Source organism: Zingiber officinale, chromosome 9B (genome assembly GCF_018446385.1).
Source record: "Zingiber officinale cultivar Zhangliang chromosome 9B, Zo_v1.1, whole genome shotgun sequence".
In the NCBI taxonomy this organism is placed as follows: domain Eukaryota; kingdom Viridiplantae; phylum Streptophyta; class Magnoliopsida; order Zingiberales; family Zingiberaceae; genus Zingiber; species Zingiber officinale.
The window spans coordinates 14,723,177-14,740,527 of NC_056003.1; the positions used below are offsets into that span (position 1 = coordinate 14,723,177).

Here is a 17,351-nt window from a genome sequence, read left to right on the forward strand (position 1 = left end):
GTGTCTTAGACATTGTGTATTGCGCCACGATACCGCACGCAGCAAGGTAATCCGCAAATCTACTTAGTATTCACCACCACGGTCTGATCTTACGGCCTTAATATTCTAACCAAATTTATTTTCAACTTCGGCTTTGAAGGTTTTGAACGTGTCTAGAGATTGCGACTTCTCATGAATAAGGTACAAGTATCAGTATCGGGAATAATCATCTATAAAGCTTATAAAGTATGATTGACCATTCCAAAAAGTCTTAGGGAATGATCCATATATATCCGTATATATAAGCTCTAAGACTCCATTACTCCGCTTTGAACCCTTATTACTTTTGTTAGTTGTTTCCCCTTGATACACTTAATGTAGATTCCAAAATATGACATATCACGGGAATTGAGAATTCCTAGTGACATTAACTTTTTAAGGCGTTGACTAGAGATATACCCTAAACACCTATGTCACAACATAGATGAATTTTCAATTGTCACACCACGCTTCACACCTATACTATGCATCACAAAATTATCCAAATGAGTTTCAGTGCCCAATCTATATAACTTGTCAATTAAGGAACGAGTACCACACAAGATAGAATTTCGAAAAATACTAAACTTTCCATTTCCAAATGAACAAGTGTATCAGGATTTGTCTAAATATGAAATAGAAATTAAGTTCCATTTAAAACACGACACTACAAAAGTATTTTCCAAATTCAAAAATACATTGTTCCCCAAACAAACTCTAAAGACACATGTTGCCTCTACTTTTGCTTTCTTGCCCGTTCCGGTATAGATGAATCTTTCAACATCAATTGTCATTCGGCTCGTGAGGCAACCCTACATAGTTACACTTATGTGAGTAGTTGCACCAGTATCCATCCACCAAGTGTTATTAGGTATAGTAGCTAGATTGACTTTTGAACTAACCAAGTTTAGAAGTATACCTTTCTTGGCACGCTAGTTGGCGTATCTAGGACAATCCTTCTTCAGATGACCTTTATTTTTATAAAAAAAAATAAGTTGGGTCTCACGCTTGTTGCTTTTGCACTTTATGCCCTAAAGCCCCAGTCACTGCAAGTTGTTTACCCTTACTCTTACTATTACCTTTCTTCCTTTTCTTGTTCGAATACTGAGATGAGGATACATAGTGAGCACTTTGAGATGTGTCACCTCTCAATCTCTCTTCTTCTTGTACACACTGAGCTATGAGCTCATTTAATGCCCATTTCTCCTTTTGAGTATTATAACTAATCTTATAAAAAGTGAACTGTGTAGGCAGATAGATTAAGATGATGTTCATAAGGACACTTTCATACTGTCTAACTTTAGTGTCTTAAGCCTTATAACCAAGTTAGATATCTCCATGATGTACTCCCTAATGTTACTCTTCCCTTGTGTACCGCATAGACACTAACTTCGTGAGAAGTGTAGTGGTCTCGACCTTTTCGTTTGAGGCGAATAGGTCCGCTAATTCCTTGAGGTTTTAGCATCCTTCTTCTCAGTTATCGAACCCCTTAATGATTCCGAAATTGACATTCTCATGATCATCAAACTCATGCGATTAGATCGCTCCCACTTGTCAAAGTTCACCTTTTGACCCGCAGTCGAATTATCAGTCAAAGGGGCAGAGCGATCATGCCTAAAGGCATAGTCCAAATCCATGCAGCCCAATAAGACCATAATATGTTTTTTCCATTGTCCAAAGTTAGTGCCAGTAAGCATGGAGATGTTGTTTAAATTAACAGATATTGAGAGTACTACGTAAACAAAAGTAAAGAACATAACTCAATCTAGCAAATAAGGCATGTATTTTGTGCAATAACAAAATGTAACAAATAAAACATGCAACTATATGGGCATACATAGAGATATCTAGTACAACATTACATTAAGTATTTCGACTAAATTGTAACTTGCTATTGGTACTCTCTAAATAACTCATGATTACCTTCATTTGCACATAACTCGTCTTCCTTTGGCCGATGTATTATGCGCATGATACTTTATTCATGAGCTTCCTTTAGTTAGCTTATGTTTTCTAGCATCACTCACAATGCTTCCAATCGGTCACACAGTGCCCCTTCCTTTAGGCCGACACATCATGTGCATGATCAAAAAGTTTAACTTAATTTGTGAGTTTCCTTAAACATATATCCGGCATAAGAATGATTTTCCTTTAGGCCAATTACCCTTAGCATGGATATACATCCCTCTACACTAATAGTCCTAGCCTCCCCAATAATTCTCACTTTGGCGATAGTATAGGTTTGACTATGTAGCAAGAGTGAAGAAGAATCCAGAAAGAAATTGCTGTAAACTGAGTTAAATTCAGTTATCAATCAATTGATATTAGATATTAATCGATTAAAACCCTTTTAATCGATCAAGAATGGATGTGAATCGATTCACACGTGTGCCAATTGATTGACCAATCGATTGAACATACATGAATCGATCTACTGATCGGTCAAGAAAGCTTCTGTTCACTCGTTCATCCATTTCAATCGATCTACTGATTGATTGACAAATGCCAATCGATTCGCTAATCAATTCATAAACCTTCTGTAGACAACCCAACAAACTCCAATCAATCAGTCGATTGATCCAGAAGCTCTCTGTTGGCTTCTCACGATTTTCAATCGATTGGTAACCCCAATCAATCAGCCGATCTATCCAGAAACTCTCTGTTCCATTCTTACGAACTTTAATCGATTGACTGATCGATTGGTGAGCCTCAATCAATCAGTTGATCGATTCAAGAACTTTCTGTTTGATTCTTGCAACCTTCAATCGATTGACAGATCGATTGGTGACCCCAATTGATCGACCGATCGATCCAGAAGATTTCCTTCATATTCTTGTCGTGATCAACAGTCTGATCGATTGATTCCTCATGCTGATCGATTGGTAAACACTAATCAATCAACTGATTGATTCCAAACCCTTCTGTTCGTGAACTTGAGCATCTAAATCGATCAAGCCTTACACCAATCGATTGGTAAGTACTAATCGATCAGCTGATCGATTCGAGAAACTTCTGTTCGTGAATCCGCGACTCTTAATCGATTGGGAACCTTCCTAATCGATTAATATAAGAAAACATCCAATTCTGAACACGATTTTCTACCCTAAAATCATGTCGTCAATATCGTTCTTTGCAAATAACGCGAAAAACTCAATTCAAAGGTTAAATCTTAATCTATCCAAGTTACATTCAATGAATATACATCAATTTCGCTCATTCATATGGAATCAAATGCAAAAATTGATATACTTGTGCCAAAACATTGAAAATTTATTCTTACGTCTTAAAAACTGATAATAAACCAATCCTAAGCTCTAATACAAATTTTTAGACTTGCAATACATCATGTATAAACTAAAAGATGCATCTACAACAGAATCTTGTTTCTATCAATCTCTAAAGCATAATAAAAAATAAGATAATAGCTCATAAATCGCTGATCTGAATCCATCACTATGCTATGACCTCTTATTTGTCGCCAAAGTATCCAGCAAGCGCAATGGATGTCTTCCACATGATTGAGCCAATGAACCCCACGTTTCTTCTCAAATGGGGGAGAAGAAGGTAGAAGAGGAGAGCAAGATTCAGCATATCCTAATAAACCTTATCTCTTCCCTTTTATATTTGCCCAACCTATGAAAACTATCCACCATAAAAGCTCATGTCTCATTAACAACCCATCAATGTTAATGAACCGAATTATTGAACCTACACATTAAATACATGTCTAATTTAATCCAAACTCTCTTTATATAATTGAAGCATTAGATCACTTAATTAAATTTAATTACTTTAATGGTAATTAGTTATGTGTGTGTTAATCAAATGTGAGCCCTTAATCTTATAAGATTAAATCCACTCATGCCAACTCAATTGGATCTAATCTACCCGTATGGACTTAATCGAACAGTTGGTGCTTACTTTTGTTGGCTTTATTCTACCTGAAGAACTGAAACACCACAAAGCAACAAACCAAGAAGTTGCAATATATGATAATTAGTTTCATCCACTGGAAAGAAAGGCGAGTGGAATAAGTTAACACATTAGTTTAACAAAAAGCCAGAAAGTATGTGTATAGACACCGCAAATGAGCTGACAAACACATATCTAAGCATTTTTTTTTTTGTTGTTTTCAAATTTTAGAACCCATAAGAAAAGAATCATTCCATCACCTGGAAACATGATCTGACCCATTCAGAGTGGTGGAAGAAAATACAGAAAGTATTGAAAGTGGATGTTCACCAACACTCGTTTGCGCATAGAATTACATTAACACTAACACAGGAATGGAGTGGCGCCTAAGAAGTTCTACTGTTTCACAACCCACTCTGCAGTTTGCTCCATTTAGCAGGCATCTGTATACAAGTTTATCGAAGATTTTTACTGAACTATAGAACTATACTTCACCAGCTTTTGTGCACCCATCTCGGTTACAAATGGTGAATGATGTGGGAATGAAATGAAACAAGTGGAGCAAAGAAACACTAGCGTCATTCCAAGTGTGGTCGCTCAACAATCCAATTTAGTAAATAAATTCTCTTCCGACATTGAGAAAGACATGTAAATAACAGCTACCATGCTGTTCAAATCCAGCAACAGGTTTCTCGTGTATGATCTCATTATGTTGCAATTTGCAAACATAGGTGTCTGTAGAAGCCATTGCTTACCTAGGCTGTGCTCATTATAATTCCCATCTTGTTTGTCAATCTGTTGAAATATGTGTCTGGGTTTCACAAGCAGATGTAGCCCATGTCTTTGTTGAAGAAATTAGAGTAGTACTCGTTGTAGTTGAGATGATCCCAGAAACGACAAAGGCTGAAGTCAACGTGTTTTGGCGACTTGCAATACAAGAAATACAGATCCTTAAGATTTTTCTCGAATGCTGTCTTGATTGCAAAAGCCTGCAGCAGGACATGAGAATGTATGAAAACCAAGTTTATGAAATGCATAAAATTTACCCTTTTTGACATAATGATGTTTATTTTATCAAAACCATTAAATCAAGTCTATAATTTATCATACGCTTGAGATGTTCAGCGTAGAAACCAACCAGAAAGATCCACCAACAAAACACAATTCCAAGTAAATGAAGTGATTACCTCAGAAAGGTTTATGTGAGATTGCAATTCTAGTGTTTCTGAACTGTCATCTAGCACAGATAACTGGCCACCAGTGAGACACAGCCCATAGTCTAGAACACATTGCAAAATATTCTTTATGATAGCAGCTACCGGCTTGCTATCGTTGGACAAGAAGCATCTGAAAGGAGAAAATGAAGGTTTTCTACAATGAAACATACTTCCAAGCAGATATAAGATTATAGGATTAAAAGACCATCTATGGTTGAAAGTGTTCTTGAAGCAATTGTTATTCGAGAGGATCAAACACAAAAACAGAAGATATGTGAAAAAGGTAAATGTTCTTTTCATTTTGATTTATTTTAATCTTTAATTTTCTCCTGCTAGTTCAGCATCAACTAAGGTAAATGCACACACTTCTTCATTGACAACAAATCTAAACGGACGTCAGACAAACAATCACATTTTTTTTTCTAATCAGACATAATTGAAAACTAAGTTGTTTAGTCTAGAAGACTGATGTTGTTCGAGAAATTGTTAGAACATCTGAAGCTGGTTCTTGTAAATACATGGGATTAGATTCATTGTTAAATCAAGGCTCCAGATTCAAGTTTAAAATTTTCGTACCAGTACTAATTTCCGCCTCCAGTTGGGATGGTACCTATGATGATATCACTGTTGACCAGCTAATATATTTACCTACCAAGATTTGATGCATCCCTTATTTTTCAGGAGCAATAATATAAAAAAATTCCTATGAACTGCATATTAATCACCTAGTAACCTAGCTAGTGACATCATGCATGTCATTTATCTTTTCAGTTACATACATGTTGCAATTGGGAAGTCAAGTACACCATTTTTGTGTTTTCTTAATGTAATTTTATCTAATAGCCAGATCATCTTTGGGTAATTCAATTAGCCATCTTACTATGCCCCAAACTTTATTCAGACAAATGTGTGTGAAGAAATTTAGTCTGCAATGGAACAGGAAGTCTTGGCTTCAATTTTTGTGCTGGTTGTTCACTTACATGTGCAAAGCTTCAGCAAGATAGGACATGTGCAGAGATTCCAAATCCAGCATGTCTTTAACCTGCACAAACAATATATATCAAAATAAAATCAACAACAATAAGATAACTATCCAAGCAACCATGGATAGATAGCTAGCTACATAGTGTCTCTACTGTAATTCTCTTATTTTCGTACAATGTTACTGTAATTTGCAGCTGCTTCCCATCTTTAGCACTCAGCATTTCTTTCTAATTTGAATATGCAATGGCCTTAAATCCTTCAAAGGAGCTCAGGAATTACTCTGTTCACAATGTAAACCCTAATTAAGTATTACTAGCATTACATGTTTTCTGCCACAACAATAATCAGATTAAATTGACTTAAATCGAGCATGTCCATGTGGTATTTCAGTATAATTCTGCCATCTTTTTAATTGACATTTGGAATTTACAGCTCTGCCCAAATGTACAAGAGACAGAAAACAATTAGCTTAGCACATTCACTGCAACAAATGATGTTGCTTATAAGAGTAATTAATATTGGCCCAACTATGACCCTGGCATTCTGAGATAATCCGAACTTCCAGTATCATTCTAGCCAAGAAATCGCATTAAATAAAATTGTTACAAGTCAGTAAAAGGCGACTGCCAACCCGTCCCAAGGTCAACACGGAGGAGGTAAATCACGAGTGGCTGCAAGCCCTTGGAATAGTGACTAGCGCATGAGGGCAAGGTTTAAAATTTCGACCCGTGCCGAGGTTTCGGTCTCAGACCGGAACGGTACGGTTTCGGTATCGTATCGTGCCGTGCCGATACAGTTTCGGTATTTTTTATTTATCTATAGTAATTATAAGATAAATATGTTTATTGTGTATATAAAAATAAGTTGTATATTGATTTATTATAAGTTCTCAATTATTGAATAATTTAATATTGTTAGAAAAAATAATTAAAAATAATTTTATTTAAATAGAATTGATATATTAATAATTCAAATTAAAATGGAAGTATCTATAATAATAATAATAATAATAAATTAATACAAGATATTACTTTATATTAATAATAATGATATAAATTAACTATTTATTCATTTAATTAATTATTAATTAAATAATATATATTTTAAATAATAAAAACTATCAAGTAAAAAAAATAAAAAAAATATCAGAATAAAAATATAATTTATTAGATTTTTTTAAAAAAAAAATTAGAATTTTTTAAAAAATTTAAATGAAATTTAAAATAATAAAAAATATATTAGAATATTTTTTAAAATTTTTAAATGAAATTTAAAATATTATTTTTTCAGAATATTAATTAATAAAATTTATTTAATTTATTTTAATTTTAAATATATTTTTTATTTATTTTATTAGGATAATTTAATTAGGGTTTATAAAAGCCTCTTCGAAATATCACACATCCTCCGCATATCCTCCTTGGGAATTCTTTAAATTAATTAAATAAAATAAATATTTATTAAAAACAGAAAAAAAAAAAAAAAACGCGCAGTACGCGATCGCGAGCCGCGATGGTCGCGGGTGATCCCGCGAGGGGAGTCCGGCGGCGCCGGAAGCGTCGCCGGACGCCTCCGGCGGCGCCGGAAGCGTCCGACGACCCTGCCGGACACGTCCGGCGCCACAGACGCCGTCGTGCACGACGCTGCAGAAGGCGTCGCGCACGACGCTGCAGAAGGCGACGCGCACGACGCTGCAGAAGGCGTCGCGCACGACGCTTTCGGTGCCGAAGGCGTCGCGGGACGCCGCCGGAGGCGTCCCGCGTCTCCTCCGGCGACGCCGAGACGGGGACTCCCCCCGTGCCGGTTTCGGCCGCCCGGCGGAACGGTAAAAACCGCCCGTGCCGGGCGGCACGAAACGGCATTTGTAACCCTGCATGAGGGAATAAAGTTGTTACAAGCTTCTAGGCTTCATGCACTCAACTATTCATGTCAAGCACAACCACTGGACATGCAGAAAAGAATATGCATAATTTGTCTCTCCAGAATCAATTGTGGAAAATATTTGGTATTGGCAGCTCTTTAGACTATAAGGTTACATTCTATGGATATCTATACCTGATTTTTAAGGGAGTGTTGAAAACGACACCAGGAGACATTTGATAATTGTGAATGCAGATATTGTTGCAAAGCAGACAAAAAGTGACTCATTTGTTGCCTGAAAAAAAAAGTGAGATTAAACAATGAAACAGTTAATGTTTTAACTTCTTATGAGATATCACACTTTATGATCAATAAAATGATCCGGTTTCAGATATCTTAAGCACGAAAAAACATTGAGATACATAAAAAAAAAAAAAAATGCCGACATCATGTGGATATAAATTATACAGCAATAGGTATAACTAACATCATCCAGAGTCAAAATTTCAAGCAGCAAACCTGCCATAGTCCATAATAGGTTGCAGTGCTGCTTTAGGAATTTTGTATTTTATAATTTTTTTATTCAGTAAGCCTACATAGTTGGAACTTGGAAATTTCACTTTGATTATCCATTATATTCTACATCCAGCTCTGTCAAGCAATACAGATGAAAAATGAAGCCATGGTGATCAGTGAAAGTTCATGAAAGTTCTCAAAGGGACTTTAGATGTAAGCACAATTCAATTCAGAGGGATGGAAATAATCATGGAGGATATATCTGCAATATAGGACATCCCTGTGTGATCCTAGCCTAAACTCCTTTGTTCAGCATCAAACTGGCACAAACATTATAACCATGCCAAAAAAAGTCTTGTTCTTGTGGATGTTGACAACACGGTGTTTCTAACATAACAAATGTAAAGACATGTCCTCAACAACCAAGAGAATCTTTGTGATATGAAAGATAAGTAAATATTAACCATCTAAAGATGGCTATGTTGATTGCTGCCTTTGAATCTAGGATATATTAGAGTTTCATTTAAACATTAAAATTATTGGAAAAAGGAGGGAAATGGGAATTTAGTAATCTTTTCTTACATGTGCATGAAGAGGCAATAGTATTTAGTACCTTAATTTCATCAAGATGTTTAGATCTGCTTCTTGGTACTTTGAATCATGGCCATGTAATATTGAATGCATCAGTGCCTGTTTAATGATAAATCGACCAATCAAGATACGAGTCAATTCATCATATTACCATTTGCCATAAAGAATAACAGAAACAAATAGGTGGTAGAAGTGGGCCACGTGCCACAGAATTTATCAAGTGCAGAGATCAAAAGACTAATAAAATTATAGATTGCGTCATGTTTTGCCAGTTTTCTTTACATCATCCTTCAGTTACAAGAATCAAACTGATAACCATGACTACTTAATAAATCACCAAATATTACAAAGCATATGCAGTACCATCCCTGAACATAAAGTAAAATTTGATGTTATAGGAGGGAAGACAATAAGTCTAATACTAAATCCCTTCACGATGTCAGTTTCCTTGTATCCATTCTACCCTCTTCCCCCTCATCCTATCTTCTCCTCCCTTCTAAGCTAGGTTTCATCCATTCCTCTCCATATTCAAGTCAAAGTGTATGAACTATTCTTTTTTCCAAATAGTTTTGTTCATCAAGAAATAGCTTTTCAAATCTATGACTAGAGATTTCATTACAAAATAATACCTTTAAATGGTACCAAACTCCAGCCAAGGAAGAAGTAGCAAGCTTCACTTGAAAAAGATGACGAAAAATCTCAGCATATATCTGAAGAGCAGCAGGTGTCACAATGATTTTGATGGGCCAGTCAACTCTATAACCTAACAGCATGAAATCAAAAACATCCACACCTGCAAATTGGACTGCGAAGCTTCAGCACATACACAAAATTATAAGTAGAAGTTCTGAAAATGAATTTTCACTGGCAACTGTAGGCACCAGAAGAATGCATACCTGCTGACGAAGTTGACAGGGTAGCATTGCTTTGTTGGTTCATGTACACATATAACCTCTCTTTATATTTATCAATCTCACATGAAGATCTTTGCAATGCCAGCTCAAGGAGGCCTTGAATCTCTGCTACTTTCTTCTCTGGCTCAATAACAGACCATTTCTGTGCACAACACCATAATCTTACTAACAACTATATGAACAAGACATAAAAAGATGTATATACTCAAGGATATGAACATGAATGCTTTCTCAATTGTTTTCAACCTTAACAAAAAGGTTAGACTACAATAAAGTACCTGTTTACAAACAGAGATAACAAATGTGTCTGCCCAATCTGCGATTTCCATGAAATGGTATCGCCTCAAAGCCAATAAATGTTCATGCAGGTCAAAACCTTCCTCAAGCAACTTAATAGTGAAGTTGCTGACATACTGATATCTAGTGTCGTTAAGAACTAATATGCCAAATTTTGTAATGACTCGGTAGAAACGACACTAGGCTGGGTGAAAAAAGAAAATGAAAGAAGAGCATAAAGCACCAATGCAAACACATGCAGAGATTATATGCTTTAGCATATTCTAAGCAATCATAAGTAAATCACAGCATTTGCACAAGGCAATAAAAAAATATTCAGATTAATTTATAGAAAATTGCTAGAAAATCCTCAAGAAAATTTCTCACGCAAACTTATTCTCATGAATCTGACACGAGGACCAGCTAGTGTGTCCATGAAAGAATTATGCCTGCATCTTTGTGCTGCTACGTATTAAGTGCTCATCTACCCTATGGTTAGAATTGTGATCATTATCATTATGTAAACGGAGTTTAAAGATGAATCATACTACATAATTTATCTATATTATCACAAGTTGATAAGTTTTAGCTCCTGGTAAGAAAGCATAGTGGCAACGAGTTGGAACCACAGCACACAATGCTTCCATCAAGAGTACCCTTTTTGCAGATTAAATGGATATTTCAAAGGTCCAGAGCATTGTATATTAAAGGTTAAAACAACACAGACAAAGTACTCCACCCATTTTATTTTAAGAACTATAACATTAATTCCTCAAAATAACCAATGAGCAACTCTGACCAATAAACAAGCATATCAGATACACATCACAAGGCAAAAAAGAATGTAATAAAATTCCTAAACAAGCACAGACTTGTTGCTATAAATTTTCTTTCTTAAAAAAACGAGTCAAAAGACAATCCAGGATTGTAGCATATGATAACATAGTTTATAATGAAAATATAAGGTGCTAGAGAAAGATTGATCTAAGATATACTAGAACATTCAACTTTACCATGAAGCAGCTAACACAAATACATCGTGACAGAGAAAGATTCTCATGGTAAAGCATGATGATGAAATGCATAAATCAGCTAGTACAAAGAGCAATTCTAAAAACATGTGAAACAGAGAAAAACAAAAGAGTTCCACACAGAAGAGTTAACTAAGTACTGTCCTTGTAAGAAGAATATTAACACCACACTTGTATTTCATATAAAGTGAATATTGAAACTTAATAGGGGGCACAAGGATACTGAAGTAAAGTTTCTTGTGCTATGCATTTGTCAATTACGACATCAAGAGGCATCTCAGAAATTGTTGCTAAATTGTATGATTTGTCTTCAGTGCAAATGTTAATATCATCACGGGAGTATTTTAATGAACCCACCCAGGTTGCACCCCCAAATACGTTTGCAGGGATATTGTGAGATGTGGGGTGTGCCTCCCTTGATGTGTGTGATGAACAAGTTGGATAAGAATGTGGTTGTTCTTCAATACTGTGTTGATTATAGTCATCAATAGTTCTACCTTTGCCATTAGAGGAATCAAAATTGACAAGCCGAGAAGATTCATTTTGCAACCGATGATCATGGATGGGTATCATACTTCCGAAATAATAACAAGGATCAACCATCTTTGCGAAGTCAAAATATGGAAAGTGTGAATATCTTTTATTGTTAATTGTATCCTTTGATTTTTCAATATTGTTAAAGCATGGCAATTTTGTCGAATTGGGATTGGCACTAAGATCATAGTGGTCACTGCTATTCAATGATGTAAAGATATCCAAAGAGTGAGGTTGATTTATGGCACTCATGAATTCAGATCCTTTAAGAATACCTACACTTGAGAAAGGGGGGACAACTTTATCATAATTTAATTCTGTATTCTCCAGTGCATGTGTTTTCTCATTTGACATCGGTATAAAGTTCTTGGCTATACATGGTTCTTTTAAACCACTGCTGTTCAGCATATCATAAGAACTAGTTGGAAGCCAGCAATGATCTGAATTGTGTCCATCTATAGGCACAGGAGTTGTGCTTGATTTTTCATCACCACCAAAATTGAAGACTGAACTTTCACTGATGTTTGCATCCTTACAAGAAACAGTTGGAGGAGTCTCAGGGCCCTGACGTTTGACGCTATTATCATAATAACCCTGAGAGGAGCAGAGCCTTCCAGCTGTAATGGAGTTTTGGAGTAGATTTTTTTTCTCATGACTTGAAAATGAATTTGAAAATAGAAAATAATCTGCCAGTGATGCATCACTATGTGGAACGAGAGAACTCTCAGATTCAATTTCTTCTTCAGAACTATAAGAAGATGAAGTCTCTGCATTCAATAAAGGTTCCAGAGCATGTGAAGAGTCATCAGATGTATAAGATGCATCAGTATTCTTTTGACTTCTATCTCTGAAACCAGAAAATAACTGGTGATAGGATGTCAATTTTTATGATAAACACTGGAAGCTACACTCAAAAGTCATTGAAACATGTATTTGCTCATTAGAGTACGGAAATTTTAAAGATGTTGAAGCAAATCAGACTGAAGAAGTCCTTACATTTTGGTAGTTTCTAATTCATCAGAACTTGTAGAGAAGATGAAGCTTCCATTTGGAAGAAAAAGCATAGGGATGCGAGGACTTCTTTCACCAAACATGTTAGAGGCATTACCAGATGTCATAACCTGCACCAGAAATTATTTTAAATATATGCAAGGTAGTGATACTTGTAAATATCTAAGTGAAAGTTAAAAACGTATAAATAAGTACTATCTTAGTTCCTTGGACAAGGATGGGGCCGGAACTTAAGATTTATTATCACAACCATAAAGAGATTACAACTAGGTCTATATAAATCTCAAGCCCAAAATATAATGTCAGATAATGATGTGGAACTAAACATTCGAATATTTCCCACTCAAACTGGGGGATAAATATCGATTATGTATTGTTGTCACACAAAAACATGTTTGAGTTACAATGTCTTAGCAAAATTATCAGCAAACCTATTCTTTGAAAGAGAAGTATTGTGTGTTAATTTACTTAGACATAATAACATCTTGAATGAAGCAAGAGACAACAACAACAAATTTAGCATGTTCATAAAATATTGGATTACTTGCAATGTGAATCCATGCCATGTCCCAGGCTTGAGTCAAATCGCTTAGCATGGGTGAGAATCCATGTCGAAGTATAGTAACAAAATTGCTGATCATTTACGATTCAAATTACTAATTTTTCATGTCTACATTTCAGTTGGTTATCTTCAAAAATAGTATTTGCATGTAGAAGTTGGTTGAGCTCCCAAATTTACAGGACTACATATTTCAAGTCTCATGCATTTCAGGATTTGCTTTGATCACAGCACATATGAATGTAACAAAACCTCCAAGAGTATGAAATGAGAATACACAAGATGAATGCAAAAAGTAGAGAAAAATAAACTAGGAAATACCTACACATGATAAGTTTGCATATCCAATTAAGTATTTAAATGACTCTTACCATGTGATCCATGCTCCGGTATCGAATATCAAACTTTGAGAAAAAAATGACAAGTTTTTCAAGCATCATTTGATAAATATTTTGCCTCTGGTAAATCAAGGCATCAATTCTCTGTTTGCAGAATGTTAATGAATTTGAAAGGAATACTGAATCAGTTGGCATGCCAGACCAACAAGGAAGAATCTCCTTGATATTGACCAAATTGAAATGGGTATTAGCTCTTTCTCCAACAACAAGATCAAATAAGCTCAGAAATTTGACAAGAACTTGAAGCTGTAATCCAGCTCGGATAAGGGGACCGTGAATATCGTTAAGAAAGCAAGGGACCAAGATTTCAACTTGTTCCTACATTACAAATGAGTAAAAAAATCAGATAATAATTGCAGAAAGCAAATGTTGGTATGAAAGATTTGACCGATGTATATCCAAGAAAAATATTTAAATGGGGCTATAGAGCTGAGGCAGATAAGGGATAGGAGAACAGAGGGGAATAGGAAGTACCTTTATCTCTGACATAAAATAGTCATTAACAGATTCACTTGTCCCATAGGACTCCAATGATTTGTGCAAAAGAAACTCTTTGTAAGGATCATTTATGTTTGCACGAAATATCCATTGTTTGATGAAATTACAGTAGGGTTCACATGCACGGACAAAGAGAAGCTTGAGAAGTGGCTGATGAACTGGATCAGCATCCTTTTGCAATGACAAAGAGAACCTTTTGTCAGCCTAGACAATTAATTATATTATTTAAACTTAGATTAGTTTTACAAACAATTAACATGCTACCTTATTAAGTTGACTAGCAAATACTGTCTGAAATTATTTTCTTAATATGCCATCCATGAAACTTTATCTAGCAACTCAACTAGAAAATTGCTAGAAAATTGGCCAATAAAACAAGTTATAGTTGATTATAGAACTGGTAGATTGCAAGTACATGACAGAGAAAGGCAATATACTTGGTGACTCTTGATCTTTAGGAACAGACAAAGTCCCTTTGCTATAAAAATCATAATAGATTGAAGTGGATGTTGATTAATTAACAACAGATAAGATAAACAAGAACATATTCAGAAATTGAATGGCTAGCAGAAGAAACTGAGACAGTTTTAATAGACTTACACGGAGTTGAACATACAAATATGAGAGTAAATCCACTCCTCTTGGGAAATTATTAAACTCTAAGTTGGTTTCACTTGTCAAAGCCTCTCTAGATAATGCAAGATTAGCAAACCTAGGAAAGCAGATGTTTCCAAGGGTTTCAATTTGTGTTCTCAATTCATTGGTGTGTAGAAAGACCTCTAAGATAGTAATTCCAGAGTGAGAAAATCTTGAGAGACCACAGGAAGAATCAGGAAGAATAGAAGATTTCTGTTGACCCATTCCTGAGCGCCTCAGTCTAACTGATGCCTGCAAAGTATTCAAGGAACCAAAGTATCCTTGAATAATTTTTTTGACAGCTACAGCAAATGCCTGGTTAACCAAACTATAAGGCGGGTATGTCCATATTCCTCCAGTAGTGTTAACTTCCTCATTCGCTGACGATTTGGGATCTGGAAATTTGATATCTTCTTGGCTGTTACTCCTGCATCCTTTTTGCAAAACTGCTTTTATATCACGGCTTGGACACATAAAGAAGTCAACAAACTTCTGGAGCAAGTATACAACTAAACCTGCTTGGCTAACACATTTAAGGATCTTCCCCAAAGCACTAGTGCTTAATGATCGACACCATAAAGTAGGAACTCTGTGAGAAGTTCTGTCAGCTGGATAAGAAGAAAATATCTCTGATATCTTATCAATTTCCATTATCGATGTCTTTACACCTATCAATGCATTCAAAACTAAGTGAACCAACTTAGCTTCCTGCACAAAGAGTATAGTGGGTAAAAAAATAAATGTTTTAAGAAAGTTGTACACTGAAACAAAGCAATATGGTGCAGTATCACCATTGATGGCAAAATAAATTTTGAAATGCAAATTCAAATAATAATTTCAAAGGAGAATAAAATAAAATTACTTCATAGAGGCTTCTTTAAACTTGAGAGGGATATAGAAACTAAACTATAAAATCAAAAACATGAATATACATGGCAGGTCTGAATTTAAACTTTAAAATACAATCTTTCCTTTTCATTCACAAAACACACTGAAGCTTCCACATTTCTATGCTTAATATTAGTTTTAGCTGGCCAAGTTAAGCATTTAAGATTCATCGACACAACTATAAGCACTTGTCATAGTCACAGATCAAGTTGACTGGATTAGCCTATCCTATCAATTAGACAGACCTATCTAAACATTTATATTCTGAACCGTTAAATACCTCTTCCAGAGAGAGATTCACAATCAAAGTCCTCGGTGGCTTATTTATCGTTCAGGACATCTAAATGGAAAAAAAAAATATTCCAGAAACAGAATATGAGAGAAAACAGCAGGACAAAATTAGAGTAAAAGCCGGATTGACAGAGAATGAAACGAATTGAAAAAATTAAGCAAAGGAATCATAATCAGCGAGTATGGGCTTACGGAAATCGACGAACATCCATTTGTCGGGTCACAAAATTCGCCGCAGGCGTCAGAGCATCGAACCACGCCGCTCTCGGACGGGATCGATTCCCATGTCTTGGGAGGGGTCCATGGGTCGTCGACCTTTAGGCTCTGAAGCAGTGTGGAGAAGTTGGTATCAATCTCCATTTGACACACGAGGAGAGGGGACACCAGACCTGCCAGGTTAGGTTTAGGGTTTATAACCACTATTATTCCCAAAAAGCAAGAGTCTTTTCTTGTCTCCACCGCTGCTCGGACCCCTTGATTCTTCCTATCTGAGACCGCATCTCGACCCCGACGTTCCTTTCTTTCTTCGCTCCGGAATATCGCCGGAGCCAAGTAAATCGGCAAAATATCTCAAGGAGACGGAGGGGGATGCAACCCGGCGTCGAACAGGTGATGATAGCAAGCTCTTTCCGCAGGTTGGAAACCCTCTAGGGCGGGGCTGCGGTCTCAGGCCGCAGGCAGGGAAGTAGCAGTTAAAGTGGAGGCGCTTCCCACCACTCTCGAGACGGGCAACTCCGAGATCTGTCAGCTGCGGCGGCGCCTCCAAACTCAGTGACAACGGCGACAGCGACGGCGAGCGGCACGGCTATGGAGAAGATCGCAAACAGTAGCCAAATGATTCGCTGAGGAGGGGTTCGAATAAATACCAATTTAAAATAAAAATGGTTTGAATTTCATTTTTTTCAAAAGAATAAAAAGAAATATATAATTAATGTTTTAACATTATTACATAATGAAGTTTCTTTTTTTAAGTAGGGATTTATTATGGATGTTAATTCGGATGCATCAGATTAAAATTTTTTAAACTCAACTCAAATTTGATCCGAATCTAAATTCAATCTGAAACCTTTAAATCTTTATCGGACTCAGATAATCTAAAATTCAATTCAAAACGATTTTTAAATTATTTTTCTTATAATTTTTTATTTTATTTCAATATTTCATCATCATCATCATCATCATCATCATCATCATACATTGATATTAATATAATCATA

The 17,351-nt window shown here is 35.8% G+C and overlaps 1 protein-coding gene across 6 annotated transcripts; it reads right to left on the reverse strand.

The window, feature by feature from the left end:
• Positions 1-4,061: 4,061 nt before the first annotated feature.
• Positions 4,062-16,985, reverse strand: LOC122022383. Of its 6 annotated transcripts, none has more exons than XM_042580354.1 (14): positions 16,327-16,980; positions 14,920-15,663; positions 14,296-14,490; positions 13,795-14,139; positions 12,850-12,974; positions 11,543-12,700; positions 10,291-10,432; positions 9,995-10,154; positions 9,728-9,903; positions 9,121-9,197; positions 8,187-8,286; positions 6,128-6,189; positions 5,118-5,277; positions 4,062-4,919 (listed from the first exon to the last, which is right to left on the reverse strand). In XM_042580354.1, exons 1-14 carry the CDS (start codon positions 16,492-16,494, stop codon positions 4,749-4,751), a joined length of 3,783 nt encoding a protein of 1,260 aa, XP_042436288.1. In that variant the 5' UTR covers positions 16,495-16,980; the 3' UTR covers positions 4,062-4,748. The 6 variants fall into 6 exon arrangements, 5 of the variants coding, with proteins under 5 accessions (XP_042436288.1, XP_042436289.1, XP_042436290.1 ...); XM_042580355.1 differs by having other exon boundaries at positions 9,728-9,891; positions 16,327-16,979; XM_042580356.1 differs by having other exon boundaries at positions 14,920-15,623; positions 16,327-16,476.
• Between the last annotated feature and the right edge of the window lie 366 nt (positions 16,986-17,351).

Excerpts from the sequence above, each read along its gene's own strand:
- LOC122022383 (XM_042580354.1), bottom strand. The coding sequence starts at position 16,494 with ATGGAGATTGATACCAACTTCTCCACACTGCTTCAGAGCCTAAAGGTC. Across the intron at positions 12,701-12,849 it reads GAATTAGAAACTACCAAAAT|AGATAGAAGTCAAAAGAATA; the intron begins GTAAGGACTTCT and ends TTCTGGTTTCAG. Across the intron at positions 4,920-5,117 it reads CTCACATAAACCTTTCTGAG|GCTTTTGCAATCAAGACAGC; the intron begins GTAATCACTTCA and ends GTCCTGCTGCAG.